Source organism: Pantherophis guttatus, chromosome 2 (assembly GCF_059756535.1).
Source record: "Pantherophis guttatus breed Tessera chromosome 2, ASM5975653v1, whole genome shotgun sequence".
In the NCBI taxonomy this organism is placed as follows: domain Eukaryota; kingdom Metazoa; phylum Chordata; class Lepidosauria; order Squamata; family Colubridae; genus Pantherophis; species Pantherophis guttatus.
Genome location: NC_142064.1, coordinates 226,176,824 through 226,201,960, shown reverse-complemented (window position 1 = coordinate 226,201,960; position 25,137 = coordinate 226,176,824). Strand labels below are relative to the sequence as shown.

The 25,137-nt window shown below is 38.5% G+C and overlaps 1 protein-coding gene across 4 annotated transcripts in view; it reads left to right on the top strand.

The window, feature by feature from the left end:
- Positions 1-19,499, top strand: part of SLC41A3 (solute carrier family 41 member 3) — a 60,787-nt gene extending 41,288 nt beyond the window's left edge. For all 4 annotated transcript variants that reach the window (XM_087887883.1, XM_034431537.2, XM_034431536.2 and 1 more), the window contains 9 exons: positions 173-280; positions 2,284-2,355; positions 3,787-3,931; positions 6,281-6,427; positions 11,821-11,965; positions 12,816-12,895; positions 15,459-15,593; positions 17,336-17,484; positions 18,724-19,499. In XM_087887883.1, the coding sequence (XP_087744009.1) occupies positions 173-280; positions 2,284-2,355; positions 3,787-3,931; positions 6,281-6,427; positions 11,821-11,965; positions 12,816-12,895; positions 15,459-15,593; positions 17,336-17,484; positions 18,724-18,909 (1,167 nt within the window). In that variant the 3' untranslated portion in view covers positions 18,910-19,499. The remainder of the gene's footprint in view (positions 1-172; positions 281-2,283; positions 2,356-3,786; positions 3,932-6,280; positions 6,428-11,820; positions 11,966-12,815; positions 12,896-15,458; positions 15,594-17,335; positions 17,485-18,723) is intronic.
- The last annotated feature ends 5,638 nt before the right edge of the window (positions 19,500-25,137 follow it).

Below are 25,137 nucleotides of genomic sequence, written 5' to 3'. Positions count from 1 at the left end.
TTTAGCAGCCACTTTCAAAGTTATATTGATAGAGGATCTATCCACACTGAAAAACAGCATACAATTTAAAGCTTCTGGGAAATCTATGTAGTATAGTAGTTAAAAGCTTGTATGAATGTGCATATTACAACTAATATCACAATAGATTAATGCTTTCTTCTCTCCCTTTCAGCACTGGAAAGTATTCATTAAAATCAGAGAAATGTTTATTCTGATTCCAGCCCTGATTGGTTTGAAAGGCAACCTTGAAATGACCTTGGCATCTAGACTTTCTACAGCTGTAAGTATCCTCTTTATGTTGTCTTTTAATATACAGAAAAGGATTTAGAGTTCTTGTTTGGCAAGAAAAGTATTGACATGTTATCACCTATCCCAGTGATGGCTAACCATTTTGCCATTACGTGCCAGGAGGGGGGGCGGGGGGGTCGCGCACGTGCCCAAACCCATAATTCTATGCGCCCCACCCCCATGCATGTATGCATGACACACACCCCCGCTCCCGGCACGCAATGGCCCGTTAGGCCCGTTTTTCTTTCTCACCTGGCTTCAGGGTCTCTCTAGGAGTCTGGGGAGGGTGAAAATGGCCTTCCCCACACACACCCCGGAGGTCCTCTGGAGGCCAGAAACGGCCCATTTGACAACTTCCGCTGAGCTCACATGCCTACTGATATGGCTACGCATGCCACCTGTGGCATGCGTGCCACAAGTTCACCATCATGGACCTATCCAGTAGTGAAAAATGCATAGATGGCTCAGTAGTTCTTATCGTACCTATATAGGTTGGACCTGTATATTTTACTTTCCATGGTGGTCACAAACAACATTTCTGTGACAAGTGGGTTTATGGTTTCCCCACTGTACCACATATTTGGAAAGAATTATATTTTAGGTATCCAATAATATATTTAAGCAAAGGTTGGAAGGAGCCATTTTAGAGATGAAGCCACAAGCCCTCCAGCCCAGATCTACAGAAAGACAGGGGTAAAGTTCCTCACTATTATTAATGAGATCTTGGTAATAAAGTTTTTATCTGCCCTGCGTAATGTAACAACATGCTAGATGTACTATTTGCCATCCATGATTATGAAAAGAGAGGGGCTTGTTTGTTTGTTTGTTTGTTTAATTAATTTATATGCCACCCATCTCGCTATCCACTACCCTCACTCAAGATGGTTTACAGTACAGTAAAATCATAACGATAAGGACATTAAAATTAACTTGAATCAGGTTAAAAGCTACCAACCAAGAGGACAATATCCCAAGATAACCTATCCCGAGATAACCTGTACTGTGTTGGCTTAGGACAGTTGAGCTAGTATTGCATATGCATGCCTCTGAATTAAGCCTGGCATCTTGAATTAATGACGCGCTTATTAACCAATCATTTAGGTTGACCCGAAGAGTTAAAAATATTCCTTTTGCTAGTAGATCAGTTGCTAGAAGCATTTAGGAGGCTTGCATATTTTGTCTGACTATAATTCCCTTATTTATTCATTCATTCAATTTACATAGTTGCCCATCTCATATTCTTGAGCCCGGGTGGTTTACAATTAAAATATAAACAGTACCAAAAAAATTAAAAATAAAAATAAAACAACCATACAAGCATTAAAAACAATTAAACCATTAAAGGTATAGAGTACATTCCCCGAGAGAGCACAGCAATTCAAGGACAGTCCAGCCATTTTAAGGTCTCCATACTTCTCTCTGATCCTTAGGCCAAATATCAAAGCCAGTTATTTGAGCCCTTATGGAAGGCCAGCAAGGTCGGGGCCAGCCTAGTGTACTATCAGCCTGGCTTATTCACCTAAACAAATGGCTTTATTGTGTTCAGCATTCCCAAACCTTTCAAATGTTCTTCCCTTTTTTTCAGAGATTTGAAACATTTTTAGATTTGGGTAGAATGTTGTTGTAGCTTAGTATGAGCATCAGGTTACTCCTTCTAAGAGCTGGTGCAATAAAATCCAAAGGTGCAGACCTTGGAGATGAGTATGAAGTTCAGACACTTTGCAGTTGTGCCTCCTGATTTTATGCACCCAAATGTACTCCAAACTGGGCTACGGCCCTTGTAAATCTATTTTTAAACTGGTCACATTGCCAGTTGGAAGGAAAAAATAAATCCATTTGCTGCAGGCGTATCTCTAGTGGTTTTTCATAAAGATGAAAATGAATGAGATTGATAGTTGTGCCCTGGCACAATCCTGCCAAAGCATAGGGACAAACTTATTGCAGCAGGTGCTCTTCCCTGCATAAGAAATAAATGTTGTCTCCTGTGCATTCCAGGCTAATACCGGCCGGATGGATAATACACAGGAAAAATGGAAAATGGCTATTTGCAATATGGCCTTGATTCAGGTAAGCAAGTCTACATTTTTTACGGAGACTTTTGGATAATACTAGTCAATTAGAATCCCTGCATAATTGAGCTGATATTCATTTATTACAACTATTTATTAATTGTGTCATTTCAGAAATGGAAGTCCTGTTTTTTTCTTATACAAAGTCTTGATGTTTGTTTGTTATTCTAATGAGGTGATTATTTATTCACCTGTTGAGGGGAAAGGTCCAGGCATCACAGCTTTTATAACATTGTTTCCAACTACTTTTTTTCTATTTTTTTTTTTGTACAGAAATTAGGATGAGAGGGAAAGGCGGAGAAACTACATATTACTTTTTGATTTGTGGCAGTAGGAACTCTCGGTCTAGATTATAGGCCTGTCAAACTGGTGGCCTATGGGCTGGATGCGTCACACGCAGGCCACACCCATCCCGGATCCACAAAGGAAAAAACTCTCACGATGCGTCATGATATCTCATGTGATGCGATTGAGTTTGACACCCATGGTCTAGAAGCACCCAATTCCTACAGCCACAAGTTTGTTAGGTATCATAAGACATTGGAAAGATGTACACAGAAGGTTCCCTTCATTAGTTAAGACACTGATAATTCCTATCACTTTTCAACTTACTTCCTGTCACTCAGAACTACAATTAAGTTTAATTCATCTAGCAATTTAGTAACATTTTGATTACCCAGAGTTAGATTTTCAGGTTTCATTTCTCTCAAATCAGTGCCCATTTAACCAAAAATTCACACACACAGTGTCATGAAGTATAAAATAATGACAGTGTCTAAAAACATTTCTTGATTTATATGAGTATCTAATTACTTCATTAAATACAGGATTTAATTGATTAGATGGAAAGGGAAATATGTGCTCTCCCACCAAGTATTGTAGAAGTACAGCTCTCAGTATCCCGAAAGTGAATTGTTACAACTTACAGTTCAGCATCACCTGAATTTTAAGAGTTTAAAGTTCCAATCAAATTTTTCGCAAATACTCTTTATTGCATTCCAGACATTTAGTTCTTGGATGAAGTTTCAATCTTTTTGTTGCTTAAAAAAACATTTGTCAGCTGACTAAAAATAATTGCCTAAGTTATCTGTTCAAGAGAAGCCTGTGAAGGGTGAAATTCATTTCATGTGTTACAGATTGGCTATTTCACACATGAACTTACTTTCATAAGTCTGCCTGAAAAGTAGCTTTGTACTATGAAACGGGTAACTGGCAAAGATAAAGTGAAGGACAAAAACACATACTGCTTTTCTCTGCTTGAAAAGCTTAATCATCCTTGGATGATGCTGTTGGGGAGACTCGACACATTAAGAAGTCACCCACTCTTCATGCCCGCCATCTAGAAAAGAGACCTGCAGAAATGCTTCTGAGCTGATCTCACACTACAGGCTCTTGAGATGTTCTGTTCTTCATTGTTTCTGCTTGACAGGTACAGGCCACTGTGATAGGCCTTCTGGCAGCTGTAGCAGCAATCCTTCTAGGTGCACTCTCGAATGGATATTTGGAGCTGAACCATGCGGTTGTGTTGTGTGCCAGCAGCCTGACAACAGCATTTGTAGCTGCCTTTTTCCTTGGTGAGTTGTTATTGTTGTTTTTAACTCTCCTGATTCCTGGAATACCAGTTGGTCCTTCTTTTGAAATTTTAATTCTGCTCCTCATACAAATAGTTTGCACTTGGTTCCTAGTCATTATTTCATAACTATTTGTAGACCATTTGGATTCTTTCCTTGGGAAATCCCATGGGCTGTATCAGTAATAAATAGGAGTATGGAAACACATTACCATATACATTAAAGAGTAACCTGTTCCAGGCATCTGTCCTAATGGGCCAGACCAGACCGATACTCCATTTGATTTACAGTAATTGCTTGAGATGCAGCCCCTCAAAGACATGAGTGCAGATCCAGAAGACTTCAGTTGTGAGATTCCATGGGACAGCAGAGCAATTAAATAGTTGAATGAAGAATAACTGTACTAATGCTACTTAATTAAGTGTAAACAAATGTTAGTTTTGTCCTATCCCTCTCTATAGTATTAAACAGTGTGGGCTCCATAAGCCACTCAAAGGCCAAGTGCTATCTGTGGCTCAGAAAATCTGCACACTCCTGGTCTGCTTTCTCAGGCTATAATTCTTCAGGGCTTCAGAGAATAGTCTTTGTGCTCAATTGCCAATGAGTCCTGTGTATGAAGCATGAGCTAGAGCCCATCCTGTTTGTATGAGTTAATTTTCAACCTACCTTATGTCACTCAGAAAAACCATTAAGCAGCATTAAGCAGCAGAGCTTGCTTAATCATAAGGCCTAAATAATCAGGGTAACAACAGGGTCTAAATGTCTTACCAAAGACTAACAGGGTTAGAGCTGTTCCCTAGAGAGATATTGCTCCATAGGAAAGTGCTGCTGTTTAAGCAAAGTAATTTTCAACTGAGAGGACACTCACTTTTGAGATACATTTTTGTTTGTGCAGAAGTGGTAGCAACACCATCTATAACAGGTATACATTCTGAATCAGTTCCATAGAGGTAGGAGCTACCCTGTTTCCCCCAAAATAAGACATCCCCTGATAATAAGCTCAATCGGACTTTTGAGCACATGGCAATAAGGCCAAGCGCTTATTTCAGGGTTCAAAAAATATAAGGCAGGGTCTTATTTTCGGGGAAACATGGTACTATTTTCCATTCTTCTATATTTCCTAAAAATACTACTATCATTCAAAATTAATCATTTTCTCATAGTTTCCCTTGCAAGCATCCCTTGGGCACTTGCATGTAGCTTCAACTAATGCTTTATGCAGGGATTTTTAGGAAAACAGCCTCACATTCAGTTTATTTACTCTTTACATAAATCTTATTTACCACCTTGTGTTGTTTCTCCTGAGATTACTTCTTCTGCTTAGACAAAACTCTGCCCTCGTCTTAGGCAATTCTTGTCACTGATAGGGGTTTTTTTTCACCTTTAAGACTTTTTTCCTATCCTGTCAGGATTATGAGGCCTTATTCCTGAAATATGGCTTAATAATAAAAGTATTTTGCTCCAAGAAGTGTGCAGGTCTTCCACAAGAGAGCAGCATATGACTTTTTAAGAAGAGGAAGGAACAATATGTTTCACATGAGAAATGCTGGTGTATAAATGTAAAATATGAATGGAGCAGCAGTGTTTTAAGATGACGCTCCACTTCTTTCTGTGATATCTAGACAAAAAGGTGACAGAACAAATTTTTGAGAGTGTAGTACAGTTTCATGCCAGATGAGACGTGTGCAGATAAGATTGTTGCTCTTCAAGAGGTCATTGAGAAATTTTGAATGAGATAACGTTTATTGCATATTGTCGATTTAGAGAACGTTTGTGATAAAGGGAGTAGGCTTCAGTTATGGAATTTTTGAGTAAGCATGAAGTTGAAAGATGGTTGTTGAATGCAGTAAGAGCACCAATAAAGGAAGTAAAGAGATAAATAAGATTAAACAGAATACATAATTCAGCAAAGGATCTTCTTTCCTTGACATAGCTATGCAGTTGTACAGACTGTCTTCCCTGCACCCCAACTCCATAATTAATATACTCATTTTGTTTGACTTTTAAGTCTTACAATGTGAAAAATGGGAGTGAATATTTTAAAAACTATACAGAATTATTTATAGTCCCTGCTGATATTTCAAATTGTAATAATGGTTTTTTGGTGCTGGATTTGGTCTGTTTTTTTCCAGTACCATTTGATTCTCTTTACTACATCCCAGATGCTAATAAATCTGATATTATTCTCTTATGTCTCCATTCTAGTCACACTTATAAGGCCTTGGCAAATCAGCCTGCTGCTTCTCGTTCTGTGGGCTCTGGAAGAGAAGAAGTCCCAAGGATGTTCTGAACTTTTGTTGTTCTGCAGATTTATTGGAAACTTTCTAAGTCTGTGGTTTCTCTCTTTCCTAGGATTGTTGATGATTGGTGTGATCATTGGAGCAAGAAAGATTGGGATAAATCCGGATAATGTTGCTACTCCAATAGCTGCAAGTCTTGGAGATTTGATTACTCTTAGTCTGCTGGCTGGAATTAGCAGTGTTCTCTTCAGATATATAGGTATGTTAATGAGAAAATCTTAGGAACTCAGCAGCAAGTTCAATACCTTACAAAAAATTATTTTGGAATAGTTTTCTCTATCGATGGGAGATGCCTTGGAAGACTGAGTAGGAATGCAGTAATGGACGACAACTGTCTATGGAAAACTCACCTTTACTGAGTTTTAATGACCTTTATTCATTTATTAATAGGCATTAAAAGGCAAATAACCAATGCAGAAAAATTAAGGTTCTTTGACTGGTAAAAGTAACAAATAACAAGCATCAACATTCTTGGATGCCAAATATCCTGAAAATTATCTAATCCTGCCTTAGTAATATTAGATTTCTGGGCCAATATAAGCTATATAAAAATAATATTTTGGCAGATTTAAACTGGCAGAGAAAAAACTTAAAGCATGTCCAAATTCCCTCTTCCCTTCAGTTTTTGTGGCAGGACACTTTATATATAAAACAGCCCATTCTTTCTTTATATGAAGCATGAATGTTTCATATTATGATCCAGTACAGGCACAATGTTTTTGAATGACCTAGAAAGTATTTTGAAGGCTAGCTGAATTGTAGGCTTTGTACTTTATTTTCAATCTTTTTTTTTTCTTTGGAAAAATATTAACAACAACAGGGGAAGTTATCATTTTAAATATGAGAGCAGGTCACATAGCTACTTATGTCTAACTCTGGATGGATTCTGTTCTTTCTTTCAAAGGCAGCAAACATGCCATACCTTAGTAAAAAGAAGGGACATGGTATTGCAGCACTAGTGCCACATTCATGAACTCAGCTGATGTGTAATGAGATGTGACCCAGTAAACACCTCCATAAACACTTCCATAAAACTCACTGGATATCACGGGCATGCTTATTTTGTGAGTTGTTCTAAAAATTGATTTTGGAGACAATCGTGTCCCCTACTTCAAGCTGCAACTTGAAATTTGTCACATATGTTTCTCTTGGCTTCTAGATGCTCACTAAGAAAGGATTTTTCGAAATGACCTTCAGAGCATTAGTATTTCCTATATTATTATAGCATGCTCTGATGCTAATTAGTTAGACTTCTACTTGCCCTCCCAACTTGAAAATAACTCTGGAGAGAATGGGATTGCATAGGACAGGGTTCTCTGGGGCAAGCCTGAAGGAGACAAGGGGTAGAAAGCCTGAGGGAGAGAAGGAGATAGGAAAGGGAAGGAGTCAAGCTGTAAGTGTCAATTTATCAAGCCCAATCACATAGTTTCATAGTGAAGCACGAGGATCCAGATAGTCTCTAATAATAGAAGAGAGATTTGAAAAATATGTAAATAATCTTGCTACCGAAAGCAGAGAGTTTGTTTGGGTTTCTCAAGGATTTTGCCACTTCCCCTCCCCTCATAAACCAGGTAGAGATATAGCATTTCCATCTGTTTCCTAAGCTTCTGTCACCTAATATTGTATTACATAAAATTATACCTTGCTTCCCCAGAATTATACCCACCCCCCAGAGGAGGCTGAATTTTTTTTCTTTGAAATTGCTTGCTTTGTCATTAATGCAGTTTTGTGATTTCATCCTACTGGCTTTAGGCTTTCACAATATCTTTTGCAGGAAAATGAAAAGCACATTTCAAGAATTCTACCACATTGACTGGAGATTGGGTTGCTACTAGCCTAGCTTTGGGCCAATTACAAAGAGCAGATGGAGAATCTTATGAGAAAGATTAGGGTATCAAAAGTTTGACACTCCTCTTTTAATTTCAAGGTGTTTCTGAAGCTTCCTTCTTTCTGCTTCTGACTCAACGTTTGTTTTCTGCTAGCCCAGCATTCTTCTCTCTCTCCTTTACAAGGTCTCCTGCCCTTTTAAAGGTCATTGCAATGCTATATTATTTGTTCATTTGAAAATGATCAAAAGGATACTAGCTAAAGGGAACTGATAAATTAATTTCTTGCAGGTCATTTATGGGGAAGCAGGTTAAAATAGTAATAATTATTCTATTTATAGCACAGATTCACTGACTATCTCTAGAAGAGAGGGCAGACTAGAGCAGTTTAGGAAAATTGGGTAGTTTTTTTGCAGATGAGGACTATTCAACTATGGAATGTTCCATCGCAAGTGATGGAGGGAATCTTTGTTTGAAGTAGTTTAGGGCAGTCCTTGCGTGAGAATAGAGGTTGTCTTAAACACAGACTGAAATACATTTTATTCTAGGCCGAATAGTCGGGTAATTTCAATACTACTCTGGGATTTTTATAGGGGAAAGAATGAAGTTGAGCTAGATGGAATGAACTCACAAAGAAAAAAAAAGGAACATGGTTAACTTAAATCTCAACTGATACAATTCAGTCTGTAACCAGAAAAAAATCTAAAAGAAATGGATTTCAGCTGCCATAATGATGTGTCACATGAGCTTTCTTCCCCAAAGCTCTTATTGTTCAGCTCTCATAATTCTTATGGCAGTTGAAATCCAAAACAGCTGAAGACACCATGGCATGAAAGTCTAATTCCATAGACAATATCTATAAATCCATCATGAGATCTTTATTAAAATAGAAGTTGACTTCTCTGGCTTCTATTACCATTTGAGTGGGATAACCTACTAAGAAAAAAATCTTAATTTTTTTTTACAATTTTCCCTTCCTCCTGATAATTATCTCAATGTTATACTGGTGTAAACTTTCATGATGAGCATCAATCAAGCCATGATGAACTTGAGATATTGAATGGTTGTGGTCTAATGTTCTAACATTTCACTGGCAGTGAAGTTTACTTAGACAAGGAACCACTTAGGAACCAGCTTTCTTGGACTCTTGTGAAATGAACTTTGCCAGTCATTAATACAAAAGTCCAGCCAATTCTTGGGGAGTTTTTTGTCTGTAAACTGCTGAGAAGTCAGTTACAAAGAAGCTCACTCTGCCTTTGAAGAACAGCTGCAAGCAAAATGTTAGGATGCCATGAAACTAGTAATATTACTTCAATAAAATTAGTTTTGTTTAAAAGTTTGTACATATACAGATCTGTTTGTAAAAAAGCATATGTATTATATTAAATATAATATTTTAAATGGTTAGCTGATTTTCAGGTCTTTTCTTTGGACTATTTTTGACTCCAGTTCAAATAGCATGATGAATTAATCCATAATTAACTAAGCCATAGCAAATAGGAATAGCGCAGTATTTGATGTGCAAACAAGTATCTGCTGTCTTTCAGGGTTTCTGAATTTTTATGTGTCTTTCCCATTGAGTATTATTAGAACTTGATGTAATCCAGGGGTGAAATCCTCCCGGTTCGGACCAGATCAGGTGATCCTTTGGCGATTGTGGCAGGTGGTTTGGAGAACCAGTAGCGATGGCGGTGTGAGGCTCTGCCCACCCACCCGCGTGTCATTACTTCCTGGTTTTAACAAGGAAATAATGTGTTTTTTACCCTCTGCGCATGCACAGAAGGTTTTGTGCATGCGCAGAGGATCTGCGTGCGCATGTGATGCGCAGCGCATGCACTTCTGAACCGGTAAGGAAGGTACTTCACCCCTGAAGTAATCCTATTAACATATAAAGAAAGTCTAAGTGAATAAATAACACCAATGTTTGATGCATGTTTTACTTGTTTGATAAGCAAAATCTTTCAACATGTAATGTGCTTGTGTGGAAAAAAAATTCCTCCTCTAGTTCAGTCAATTCAGTTAAAGTGTAACTGGCAAGATCAGTTTTATGAATATTTAATTAAAGAATCATGGGTGATTTTAACAGTGATTTTCTCAGGAGCTCATAATTCTCAGATGAATAGAAATGTTAAAAGATCTGTGTTAAAAAAAATCAATCCCTATCCTCATTGGAAAAGACTGAAAAACTCTGGAGTCCCACAGGTCAACAGTGATATATATATATATGCTTGAAATAGAATTGGGGACAAAATTTACTTTGCAAGAATGGCCATCCTGTCACAATCATTCCCAAAAGCAGAGCATAATATTGTCTGGGGAGTAATAAATAAATAAATAAAACCTCTGAAAACCACATCTGGAAATCTGTAAGCTTCTCTGGTTTTACCTAAAATCAATATCCGTGAATCCACCATCAGAAAAGCATTGGCTAAAAATGGGAATCCCAGAAAAGCAGCAATGGTCCCTAAGGAGTCCCAGGTTTGCTCAAAAGCAAAGAGAGACATAGCTATGGATAGATGGACCACTAGTGGAAATTTTCAGGCTCTGAGGATATTATGTGTGGCAGAAACTGCATTTCACAGTAAGAGCCTCAGACTAGATAACCTGAGTTGATAGTTTCTGCTTCAGTTTGTTATCATTGAAGATAACCTGAATTCTGCTGAATTCTACAGGAGAGTATGAGACCATTTGCTAACCTAATTCATAAAATAAGTTGTTGGAGCAACAAGACAGTTATCCTAAAACCAAGTCTATGAAAGAATGAAGAACAAATTCAATGCTTTGAAAGATTAAGGTTGAAGTCCAAATCTAAGTTCCATGGAATATTGTGGCAGTATCTGTTTGTTGTCAATATTTTGATCTCTATGTCTCTACCTCAATTTTATGAGGTTTATGTGGGGTGGTAATTATATTTTTTCTTTACAAAGTAAAGACAAAATGTCACATAATTAAGAGTCTTAAGAGGCTAGGTCCTTTATCATGACAAATTTTCTGCTTAGATACAGTAAAGAGCTTGCTAAATTACCCTACAAAAACATATTTCATTAGGATTTTCTAATTTCCCACATTTAGGTAATTAAATTCACTGTTTACAAACTCAATTTTTCCTGTTCCAACTGAAAGATGAATGACATCTTAATATATTTTAGGAGTATACTTTAGGATGACATTTACATAAATACGTAGCATCTTTACTTTAATCCAATAAACATATTCATGCTAAACTCCCAGTGAAGTAGACCTGAGGAACTACCATATCTCCCACATAAACCTGTGGATTTTGAATTACTATTGATGAATTATTGCCATAATGACCTTGCTTGATGTCATTGTTTATTAAGCTGGTGCAGCAAAACAATTACAGTATATTACATCTATGGTATCTTTTATATTATTGAACTTCAGTCCATCTTGCAGATTCCTTGGATGAAAACTTAAAACATACATATTTGGATTATTATATTTTTCAGGCACTTCTCTCTTGGTGGATGGTCATTCTTATTACTGATGTTTAACATTTTTCCTTCTTATGTCCAGTGTATTTTCTAGTTCTCTCTCACATTAGCTAGTTCTGTTGGTTTATTATAGCAGGTGATTGAAAAAGGATACCCATCAAACATATTTCTGAGAGCAATAGGACTTGGGTGTCTATCACTGCAACTGTGCTTTTAGTTGAAAACCATTGAATCGTTTTACCCAAATGAAAATGTGATTTAATCCCTCAGAATTGAAAATTCAGATGTAAAACTCTTTTTTTCCCCGGCAGATGTAACATACCTGTCCCCTGTGGTCTGTACTATTTTCATTGTTTTGATTCCTTTGTGGATTGCTATTGCTCGGCAGAGTCCTCCCATTGCCGAAGTCTTGAAGAGTGGATGGCAGCCAATTATAATTGCAATGATCATCAGCAGGTAATCATCACTGGAGATAGAGCTTTGCTCCATTGCTATGTGCTTACCATGGAAAAATCAGTATAATAATAATAATCAGTTTTGTTAAATTCTGGATTTTTGTTGGGGATTGTCTCTTTCTGTGTATCTGGAATATGTTAGTGAAATCTTTATTAATAAGCATCTGGATTTGAATTTTTAAGAAGCCAAAATAGGTGGGGGTTTTTTACGGTATTTGAAATAAATAAAAGGAGAATCACTGAGGGTTGCAGTTCTTTCTAGCTTGAAATCGGTGTAGTAAAAATGTTCAAGCTTTTAATTTCCCACAGTTTGTCTAATCATTTAACATATTATTTAAAAGCATCAACTTCATAACATGGGTTTAGCTTCTAGAAAATAATGTTGAAGCTTTGAGTGGCAATGTTTCCCCCCAAATAAGTAAAACATATGAATAGTCAGCTGGGTAACTTTGGTCATTCACTCTTAACCTAAAACTGGAAAATAAAATAAATATAAAATATAAAATAAAATAAAAGTCTTGTCTATTAATCCATATTGGGCCAGCACGGTAGATTATAATCCATCATCTTCAATAAAGATATACTTAATATACTGACATTAAATCTTTTCATATGGGGATCCTTTTTCTTTTAGTGCTTTCTTTCTTGAAGGCAAGATTAAAATACTTGTTCTATTAGTAAAATTTTCTTAACTTCCTGACTTCAGTAAGGTTTGAATTTTTATTTGAGAATATGTTATTAGTTTATGCTAATGATATATAGTTGCATATATGCTTGAATAGATGATAGTAGTTTGCATTTAAACTATTGGTAAATTAGACTAATGGATGGATGTGTTTGTTTTGAAACAGCTTTGGTGGAGTAATTTTGGACAAAACTGTAGCAAAACCAAATTTTGAAGGCATTGCTGTTTTCGTTCCAGTGATCAATGGTAAGATGATTTTTTTTTAAAAAAAAATTACAAATGAAATGAAATGAAAATGCAATTTCTGCTTTATTGTTTTAAGATTGGGGTTCCAAGATTTGATAGGAAAGATAAATAAACCCTGATTCTCTCACAAAAGCACATTATATTATTTAGCCTTTTTCACTCTGGGGATGTATTAGGACACTCAGTAATTAAAATTCTTCTCAGTTGAATAATTTAATGTATCTGCTTAAAAGGTGAGGGTTGTAATTCTGCAGCAGAACATCTCCATTTCATTCAAATAATTCTAAATTCAAAACTCAGATGATAAAATATTACTGGGCAGGAGAATTGCATTGCTCTAAACCATGCATGCTGGCTGGTGAATTCTAGGAGTGATATCCATACATCTTAGACTTGCCAATATAAAGAAACACTGCTCTATGAACAGACCATTGACCTATGCCACAAATACATTGATTTTTACTGGAATATTAAATTCAATCAAATGCGATGTGTATTCATAACACTTTTGTAGGGGTCCAGGAAATCAACTTATTCACATAATGAGGCATGGCGTTTGTAAAGGATAAGTTGAGCCACATTGCATGTGAGATTTAGACACCAGTTTAAACCGCTTTGCAATCGCCAAAATTGTTTAACAATTTGAAGAAAATAAAAGAATGAAACAAGGAGCTTTATCAGTCTAAACTCAGAGCAGGATCTATGTCAAGAAAGTTCCACCAATACGCAGTGGATATTGCACAATCATTTTGAGTCGTAAAAATGAATGTATAAATGTAAGGTTCCATGGCATCAATTGAATGAAAGATGTGACTTCTCCAATTTGCCAACCTGAATTACTTTGGAAATACAATAACAGATTTGTCTTCTAAATTTGCCTGGCATGGGGTGGAGTCCATTTTCTCAGGGCCTTCAGAGGAACAAAATGATTATGGTGACCTAAATTTATTTTTTGAAGTGGATTAAAAATGCAAAAGCCTTTTGGCTGTGTTCATTTCTGAGAAATGGAATGAAAAGCAGGTGCCAGAGCTGCAGCAAACAGGCTCTGCCAGATAGGTCTAGAGGAGAGGGTTATTATTGCCAAAGTTATATGACAGCTTCTCACATCACCATGGGAAGGAAACCCTGGGATCCTCTAAAATGCTGAGGATCATGCTGGGGAGGGGAGGGACTTCCTTGGGTAAATCATGTTGTGAACAGTGCCTTTGCATTTGAATTATGATTTTGGATTGGGTCTGTTATATACAGTATACATAGTGTGGGGAAAAAGGAGATATGAAACCTGCTCTACTAGTTGAGAAAAAAGTGGGGAAAACCCTTTTCTTCTGTTTCTACATAAAGGAGTGAAAGCATGGACAGATAATAGGGATATTCGTTCACACAAGAATTAGTTCTTGTTCTTGAAAACTTTTCACAAGCTCAATTGCTGCAGAATGCTGATGTAAAAATATTAGCGCTGAGCCAATATTTGCTTCAAAGTTTAAGTGTTTGTGAAGGCCAGGATGTTAATGACTGAATGAAGGAAGAGTAGAAGCCTACATGGAATTTGGGGTGGGGATGAGATGTTTCTCTCTGGGAAACAATGAAAGGTAGAGGACAGGCCCCTGGTGTCGGTATTTTGAGTGGTACAGATCTCAAACTTACCTCATTTATATTTGTCAACAGAAGTAAAAAAAAAAAAAGTGGCATCTCCTCCCCAAATTCTTTGCAAAGTTGTTTTACCCCAGGAGTTACCCTGGGGTAAAATGAGAGGCCAATAAATTTGATAATAAATAAAAAATTTTAAAAGCCCTGCCCATTTCTAAAGGGGGGGGGAAACCCTCTGAGTCTGGTGAATTCGCAATTTTGTCTTACATTGAAAATATATTGATTAAGGCCAAATATTGACTGCCACCAACACTAGATCAATGCATCTCCTTTTCCATGTCAACTAAGTTGCACGTTACTTCCAGGTAAGGCTTTTATTGTACAATCCCTCTACCTTATTTATTGAATTTTAAAGTGGGACTCAGATGACCTCGCTTTCTACTTTCTCTATATGTACGTGTGTGTATTCTTATCATAAAATCAATCAGAGAAAAAGACAGTATAAACAGTATGATGGTATTTAAATGGTTTCACTAGGAGCTTCCTTCCAGAACAGGAATGAGTGAACTGAGTGGCCTCAGAACTATTTCTACTGTTAGTTACGAAATGTTAATTAGTAGCTCCATTTCCTGCCATAGTGTGGTAGGAATCGCCTCCAAAAAATACAGGGTAAGCTTCTAAAACAAGAACAGCCCAGGAATCCTGCAAAAACCCAAGGTGAAAAAAAAAAGAAAATTGTATTTCTTCTATTGGTAATTTTATTGATAATTCTATCTGTCAGATTTATATCGTCAGCAAATCCCCACAAGGCCAGTCCTTGGCTACAAAATGTTAATTGTGGGCTATAGAGATCCAAATGTTGCCCGCCCTTGTAGTAGAACCCCCCACATGACTTGTGCCCATGTTTCCATGGCTTTGGGCAAGGCTTTTGGGTTTCTCTTACAGAGGGTTAACACTTGTGTTCTGTCCTCTGCAGGTGTTGGTGGCAATTTGGTGGCCATCCAGGCCAGTCGCATCTCCACATTTCTCCATTTCTGGAGCATGCCTGGAGTCCTGCCACAGAAAATGAGGCAGCATTGGCCTAATCCATGTACCACCTTCTTCGCTTCAGGTAGGAGGTCATTGGCCCCTTGCTATTTGTATACCTGGACCCCAAAATTATCCTAGTACTGTACTGGGAATCTGTACCTATTAACCACATGAAATGCTTGAGCCTCCATTCAGTGATACAGAAAACTACTCGTTTTTCACAGCCAGAAGCCAATGAGAAAGGTTGGTCTCCATATAAACCACAATGAATCGCTTTGCCTATATTCCTGTGACTTGCATAATCATCTACAGAGATTCTCAATCACTCAGATAGATCATGGTTGTCCCAAAGGTGCTTTTTCCAAAAGGCAAAAGGACTTTCTTGGGTTTTTTTTTCTCTGAAAGTATTTTTTTTCACAGCCAAGAAGAATTCCCACCATTCAGTTAGAATTGAAGACGCTTCTTGGATGAGAAGTAAAACATTTTCAAAGAAAAAACAAGAAAGTCCGGTTGCCTTTAAAAGAGAACACTTTTGGGACGTCTTTCATAACCCCTCACAAGGTTTTGTTGGGATGCCAATTTAGGTCTATTCCACTATGCAGAAGCCTCACTTCAGTTTGAGAAACACATCTATGAAAACCAACCCAATCCAATCAAATCTAATTCTTACCTGTATCAGTCCCCTTACCATTGGAATGGAATTTGCAGATTGACTTCCCCACAACATTGTTTAGATGGGGAATAAGAATAGCAGTAAAACTAGTGGAAAAGTGACAATGAGAGATCTATATGATAATATGTAATATGTTGCCAGTTAGGGAAAATATTTTTTTTAGAAAAAAAGGAAGAAAACTTAATCATCTCTTTGACTAGTGCTACAACCGTAGTCAGATTTAAGGGGTTTTAAAATGTATAAAATCTATCTGTCATTTCTAGATTTGTTCAGTATTATGTAATGGTCACTTGCTAAATATATCCAAAAGATATATTATCAAACTTGAATTTTGCAATAATCTTCACTTGGACCTGCAATCAAAAACTGTACATTATAATGTGTGTATGAATATGTTTCTATAGATATATATTTACATATTTATACAATATGTAAAGAAGAGGGGAAAGTATATATCTAATGTTAAAAAGGTTGTACAAAAGGCATATTAGCAAATGTTAATTGAAAACACATACAGAGAGTTCTCTGTCTTAAAGAATATTCAATTTGATACTGAAACAGAATGAGTTGAATGTAAGATGATATATGTAGCATCACGATTAGGATTTTTTGAAAGTAAATCTCCCTTCCTTATGAGGCTGGGAATTATAAGAACACATAACACATGCCCTAACACATCTATTTGTCTGTCTGTCTGTCTGTCTGTCTGTCTGTCTGTCCGTCCCTCCCTCCCTCCCTCCCTCCCTCCATCCATCTATCTAATATCTCCCTCCCTCTCTCTCTCTCTCTCCCCGTCTTTTAACCATCACCCTTTCTCCCATCCTCTTACTGTTGCCTGCTATTCTCTCTTGATTCTGCTTTCTCCATTTGTTCCCTTTTCAGATAGATTTTTCCCCTTCACAGTTTCTCATTCCACTCCATTCAATGACAGGTTCTGTTTGTTGGTTTGTTATTAATCATGTTATTATTATGGCTGACTTGTAGCACTGTTTGTTATATTTATATAATAAATGCACATGATGGTGACGATGATTTTAGAACTTTTTGACTCCAATTAAATATATTGGGTACTAGTACCTACTTTGTTTTTCAAAGAACTCAGCTCTTATTTACTGTGTGATCATAATTATAATCTTTATTCTTTCCTGCAGGTATCAATTCTAAATCAGCTCGAGTCCTGATCATGCTAGTGATCCCAGGACACCTGGTGTTCCTCTATGCTATACATCTCTTTGAGGGGGGCCACACAGCAATCACTTTAACTTTTGTGGCATTTTATCTGACAGCTGCTCTTTTGCAGGTAACCAGAAACTGACTTTTAGAATTTGGGATCTGACTTTGGATAACTTATTTTTACTCATTAACATCACCCCAAAGTCTCTCTTTTCCATGTGAAACACTTTGTCTACATTTCACCCCCAGCTTTACCAAATAGATTAGACAGGAAACATAACCAGATAAGCTACTTCTGCTTTACTGTAAAGCTACATTAACATGATTTTGCAAGCCTAAAGAGGAATTCTTCTATTTCTTTTAGAGACCAAGAAACTAGGGAGTGTCCTTTGTGAGCCTCTTGCACACACTATCCAGCTGCAGACTATGCTGTCTCTTACCTGACCATTCCCTAAGCAGCATTTCTTCGCCCCAGTTTCTCAACAGCTTTCCACATACTATTACAGCAGAACCTTCCTGGCTTTGCAGACCGGCCGGGGAGAGACCATGGTTCGTGCAAGTGGTGGGCAAGCACACGCACACACAGCTCCGTTTGTGCGAGCAGTAGGCATGCACGCTCACCTACCACTTTCGCAGCCCAGTTCTGAAGGGCTCAGGGTCCATTAATGGGCCATGGCCTGGGAGTTGGGGGGATAACTTCTGCATTACAGTATCCCAACTGACCAAGTTACATAGATACATACTCTATTCCTTGTAAATGAGGAGAAAATGAAAAGGAGGCGATTTTGTCTCAGCTGCAGAACATATGCACTTTCAGCTATCACAGCTGATAGAATAGATGACAGTATTATCATATAAATAATAATTTAATAATAATAATTTTATTTCTATACCGCCCTTCTCCCGAAGGACTCAGGGCGGTGTACAGCCTATTTAAAAACACAAGACAAAACAGTGATTAAAATTTAAAATAATTAAATAGATTTGGCTCAATTTAAAACCCCAGAAATTTAAATACCCCGATTTAAAACTATTATGTTGATAGCCCGGCCTGGCGGAACAACAGGGTCTTCAGTGCGCAGCGAAACACCCGGAGGTCGGAGATCTTACGTATTTCCGGGGGCAGTTCGTTCCACAGGGCTGGGGCTCCCACAGAGAAGGCCCTCCCCCTGGGTGTCGCCAGCCGACATAACTTGGCCGATGGCACCCTGAGGAGACCCTCTCTGTGGGAGCGAATTGGTCGGTGGGAGGCTATTGGTGGCAGAAGACGGTCTCGAAGGTACCTGGGTCCTATGCTATGGAGCGCTTTAAAGGTGCCACGTTGCGTGCTGGTGACTGCTGCCCTTGTTTTGTTTCTCACTTGCAGGTGGGAATTCTGCTCTACATGGCTGACATCATTGTGCGACTAACATGGAGAAAGGGTCTGGATCCTGACAATTATTCCATCCCCTACCTCACTGCCCTGGGAGATCTCCTGGGGACTGGCTTTCTGGCGGTTTGCTTCTACTTGCTTTGGTTGCTCAGTGGGTTGGAGCAAAAACTAGGGAACTAAAGTTATTTAAACCGTAGTGTCAACCTGCCCGCAAGTCTCTCACAATCTACAACAACAGGGTAATGGAAAGAGGGCATCCAGGTTCCTAAACTGGAATAGGTTGTCTGTCTCTCCTCCCTTTGGATCTCAACACTGCATAGCTGAAAGTTGAAAAGAGCTACAAGTGACGTAGCATAATCATGTATCGCAGCTTTTGAAGTGTCAGCTAGGAAAGGATTGGGAAGCACTCTGAACAGTTTTTCAACCAGTCAAGGAATCTTACTACAATGGCTTGGTTTGAACAGTCTATTGATGCTACCCAGGAAGCTAACCCCTGTTCTCGGTGGGGTGGAGCTTGTGTCCTTGATGAGACCGCCACATTGTCTCCACCGCCCTTCAACAAAGGCATTTTGCTTTCTGTCTGCTATATGTTCCCACAGAGAAAGAGATAAAATTATGTCCAGGACTGTTTTCACTGAATCTCTAAACACAAAGAGAAACAAAGCATTACCGTACAATAGTTCAAAATCTGCTCCATGACACCTCATGCATTATGGCAACCTGCTCAGCGAAAATTACTTTGCATTAAAAATTTTTAGTCTGTCCACTAATATTCAACTTGGGGAATGGGATATGTGTCTCTGTGTATATGTGTGTGTATTTTCTTGAACTTAGACAGGGAAACATAATTGGGGGGGAAGGACCTAAATATTGAAACTTCAAGACCTGATTGTATGGCGAACCCGTGATGGTGAACCTATGGCAGGCGAGCCACAGGTGGCACGCAGAGCCCTCTCTATGGGCACGCGCGCCGTCGCCACATACGTGCCAGCCAGCTGGTCTTCATTAAGAGAGAAACCTGGAAAAGAGTAGATGGACAGCGTGCATGCGTGTGACGGAACCCGAAAGAGCAGCTGGCTGTCGCTTGCATGCGCACCGGCCAGCTGCTCTCTTCCGGGTTCCAGCACTCTGGAACTCGGTGCCAAAAAGGTTAACCATCACTGGTATATAAGAATGAAAATAAAAAATGTGTTTTGGACAGAAAATTTTTAGAAGAAAGCAACAGTCAGTGATGGAAAGGCAATCAGCATCTGATCTTTCCCATCTCACTATGCTACTTTCCTGGCCAAAGATTCTTGCTGAGCATACCCGCTAGTGCTGGGAAATCTTAAAATAAGAACCAGCTTAAATTTAAAAGCCAAATTCTGAAAGCGCCCCTACAGGTAGTCAGAGGAACAAGTTTGATGGATAAAGTTTGGTGTCCGCAGTAGCTTTTTTGTTGGGAAGAACAAGCCTTCATGAGTTCTGGGTCAGGGACAAACCTTTTTGTGACCTCTTAGCTATTCCAAAGGCAGGGAAATGAACTCATTTATTTCTGGCCCAGAGACGTGTCAGCTGAGTTTTTATTCAAAGGATTTTTTATAATAGAAAAATGGAGGTTGAATTTCCCTATGCCTCCAGGACAAGTGTAAGCCTTAATCAAATTTCCATCTTTTTTTTTTTTGGCACTCCTCTTTTTTGTTTTGTTTTACATGTTCAAGTCAGATTATTGTTTTTACAGGGTCACAGAAATGTACACATACAAAATAAAATATAAATAACGGTTAGAACTTGGATGGTTAGTTATTAAGCTAATAATTTCTAAGATCCAGCAGGTAAGATGTGGGACAATGAATCAGCTTTGTCAGTTATAAGAGTTATAAGAATCAGTCTGGTGTAGGCAACTGTATTGAACACAGCTGAGAGAGCGGTTCCTTTTTTAGAAAAGGTCTGTACTCCCAACAGTTTGAGCCCTAGCATCGTATGACTGAGTGAGTTCCCGTCATTTGCGTCAGCTTCTACCAACCTAGCAGTTCCAAAGCAGGTTGTATGTGAGTAGATAAATAGGTACCCACTTAGTGAGAAAAATAACAGCAGTAGAGTGAATCCAGCCGGTGCCAGACCTTCCCCAATATGACACCTGAGCGTGAGGTGACTGGGGAGAGAGAAGTCCTGGATGTTACTGCTGAATGCTGTTGAACCTTTCTGAATGTAGAACTAGCCAACACCCCCCCCCCCCCCGTGCACTCTGAATGGAAAGGACTAGAACTCTTCGGCAGCCAAACTACTACTTTGTACTCACACTGTAGCTAATGTAACAGCACCATAAATAACTAATAGGACAAATAACTAATAGGATCTGACTGAACATATATTAGGAAGGGGGGAAATGGAATGGTCAAACAATCTGTAAATGATTACATTTCAAGTGTACATTGACTTTATTTTGGTTTAAGTAACATTGTTTCTCTTCCCAACAAGAGTCCTCGTTGTAGTCTGAACCAACTTATTGTAGTCTGAACCATCTTATGTGGCTGCATAAGCTCCCTGTAAAATCAAAAAAGAAAGTGACAGAAAATAGGGAATATACTTAAAATAGGGCTGTAGCTGTAGGAGGAGGAGCAACAAAACAATAGAAAGACATCTAACTTGTACTGCTCATCCTTGAGTGCCTTTCCTACCTGGAGCTTTCTGGAGGCTTTGGGACTATAGTTCCTAGAATCCTGAACCATGCACACAAAGTCCTTGGTGGCACTTGGTTCTTAATTTATGTCGGCAGATGGAGAAAAGAAATCTACAAAACTCCAGAATCCTTAATTGAGACATTTGTGTCTACCATAATTTCTTTTGTCAACATTTAATTAAACTTCTCCAAATTGCCTCCATAACAAAATATAAGAATGAATGAATGAATGAATCCCAAATAACTTGGGAGATATAATGGAAGAGATAGATGATAGATAGATAGATAGATAGATAGATAGATAGATAGATAGATAGAGATAGATAGATAGATAGATAGATAGATAGATAGATAGATAGATAGATACCGTGTTTCCCCGAAAATAAGACCTTGTCTTATATTTTTTTGAACCCTGAAATAAACACTTGGCCTTATTGCCATGTGCTCAAAAGCCCGATTGGGCTTATTAGGGGATGTCTTATTTTGGGGGAAACAGGATAGGTAGGTAGGTAGGTAGATAGGTAGATAGATACAGTAGTGGCCAAAATTGTGGAAACCTTTTGGGGAAGGTATATTTTCTAAAACTAATATCACCATTTTTTTTTGGAGTAGTACCATAAAATTATATATCAATGGAAAGATAATTTAATCAATAATGTGATGCAATAACTTTTATGAAGGATTTGCTATTAGAATAACAGTTACAGTATAAAGAAGAAAAGTGAAACACGTAAAAAAAACAAAAATTATCACCATAGAAAAAACGAGATGTGCAATAATTATCACATCAGTTAATACTTAGTTGGGCAACCTTTAGCATGAATTACGGCCTTACACTGTCTTCTCATGGCATGAACCAAGTCTTTTAGTTCTGCAGCTGTTATAATGTGAAACCAAGATTGAATAATTGTTTCTATTAACTGGGTTAGCTGGGTCACATCTGACTAACACGTTTCTTTAGTCGGCTCCATAGATTTTCAATTGGGTTAAGGTCTAGGCCCGTGATGGCGAACCTATGGCACAGGTGGCACGCAGAACCATATCTGTGGGCACGGGAGTGTTGCCCTACTCAGTTCCAGTTAATTTTCGGGCCTTCCAGGCCCACCTGTAGTCGGGAAATGGGCTGTTTCCGGCCTCCGGAGGGCCTCCCGGGTGGGGGACGGAAGGCTGTTTTTGCCCTCCCCAGGCTCTAAGAAAGCCTCTGGAGCCTGGGGAGGGCGGAAAACGGACCTACTGGGCCCACCGTGCCATTGCGTGCCAAAAGTGGGGGTAGCTCGGGGGGGGGGGTCACGCACCCATGTGCGGGGGGTGGGGCGCATTGAATTATGGGTATGGTAACACACATGTGCGACCACTTCGCATGATCCCCACTTTTGGCACGTGACAGCAAAAAGGTTAGCCATCACTGGTCTAGGCTATTCCCAGGCCATTCCAGCAGTGGAATATGATTATCTTGAAACTCCCCCCCCCCCCAAAAAAAGGTGTTATTAACCATCAAACACTTTTCTCAAAAGGTTTCCACAATTTTGGCCACTACTGTAGGGAGGGGGGAGAGAGAGAGAGATGGGGAAAAGTCTGCCTGTTTTTTTATTGTAAAACCAGAATGATTTGGTTACAATTTACATTTAACTATAAAGGTAAATAAGCTGCAAGTGCTATGGTCCACCCAGAAGATCGCAGCTACAACTTATGTGATCTAGTTGCTTGGCAATTGGAGAGAGGTGCTTTCCTAATTCAAAGAATGCAGCTTGGAAATGTCCAAGGAATCATTGTGTTTCTAGATAATAAACATTCCTATTTCCTTCACAATGACTATCTGAGTGGAAAGTTATTGCAGGGAGGAAAGTAGCCACTCAATGGTGCCCAACACATTTGTTCATCACCGCTATTCAAAGTCATTGATTTTACTTGGATTTTAAGTAGAATCTATCTATGTAAAGAAAGTGAACGTTAAAACGAATGCTACCTCTTTAAAGGGCTGATTTTTGCTACTACTTTTAAAGGTTGGTGTTTATTATAAGGATTTATACACTGCTTATTCCTTTCCTGAATTCAAACTCTTCCCCATTTCAGTAAAAAAAAAAAACCAAAATCTTTCTATCAAAAAATACTGTGTTTATTTCTACTTTGGGTGGACTCCCTAGAGAACATCTGGTCATGTTTTAATTTTGCTCTTAGGTAATTCCAACTCATTTATATCAGGCAGGAAAAACAAGTGGTGTAAATAATAGTTGGAACATGTTTTTCCACAAAAAATCAGTTAATGTTCTGTCTAAACCACAAATGGGCATTGCTTTGAAAGTTCTTACTAAGAACTCACTAAAGATCCTTAAATCTTTCCATTCCATAGTGGTTGGCATTATACCCAGTTGTCTGTCTCAAAAACTAATATTCTCAAGGTGATTGGATGGCTACCATAAGGATGAATAAAACACACATTGAAAAAAGGGGTAATTTTTTTCCCCACAGATGAACATTTAATTGACTCTGGGTAAGCAAATATATTCCCAAGCATTCTGTCTTCCAATAGCATAAATGTTCTAATTTTTAGGTTGCCAAGTTTGGTTTTGTTTTAGAAAGTTTCAAAAATCTGGAAGGGGGCATTTAGACTGAGCCCCACTTTCCGCTGAACATAAGAATCCACTTCTGGTTAGACTCACCCAGTGAAAGAAGTGCTCAGAGATGGGCTGCTGCCGGTTCAGACCGGTTTGGGAAAACCGGTAGTTGTGACCCACCCATCCTGGCACTATTCTGTCCTATACCACCGTGTTTTTGAAGCCACGCTCACGCATGGAAGGTGCACTCTCACATTTTCGGTGTTGGGTGAACCAGTTATTACAACCAGCAGCAGCCCACCACTGGAAGTGCTCCATATCTATAGGTGGCTGGTTTAACTGTTAAATTGCTCTTATATCGGGTGAAATCCAGCAGGTTCTGACAGGTTCTGGAGAACTGGTAGCAGAAATTTTGAGCAGTTAGGAGAACCGGCAAATACCACCTCTGGCTGGCTCCAGAGTGGGGTGGGAATGGGGATTTTGCAGTATCCTTCCCTTGTAGTGGGGTGTAAATGGGGATTTTGCAGTATCCCCTGTCACGCCCACCAAGCCATGCCCACAGAACTGGTAGTAAAAAAATTTGGATTTCACCCGTCAGGAATTGCCTTCTAGTATTATGTTGTAATCTATCTTCTCTGTTAGGAATGGCAACCTTCCTTAATTCCTCTTACCATTAGCTTCCCATCATGGAATCCTATACACAATGTTTCTGAGTTTATAAAAAACCTGTTGCTTTGTTATTTTTTTTCAGAAAGCATCGGCCACATTGTGTCCTGGGGTGAGGATGCAATATTAGTCACCAACAATGTACTGCTGTTTGTTTCACGGCACATGTTAGGTCTGGCGCTCTCTAGAATATCATCAAGCTCATTTCCTTAGATTGCTGGCAACTCCTTTTCTTTTGCTTCTGTTCTTCTGTTTGATTCTTTTGCTTCTGTTCCATTTTAGCAAATTGCATCCTTGAATTCATAATCATAAGTTTATTTGTCAAGCTTATAAAATATAAGATATCTTATATCTTATATAAGATATATAAGATAACAGGTAAAAGTATAAACATAATTTGAATACATGAAAAGAGTAAGTAAAAAGGAATATTAGGACAGGGACAGTAGGCATGCTGGTGCACTTATGCACATCCCTTACAGACCTCTTAGGAATGGGGTGAGTCAACAGTAGACAGTTTAAGAG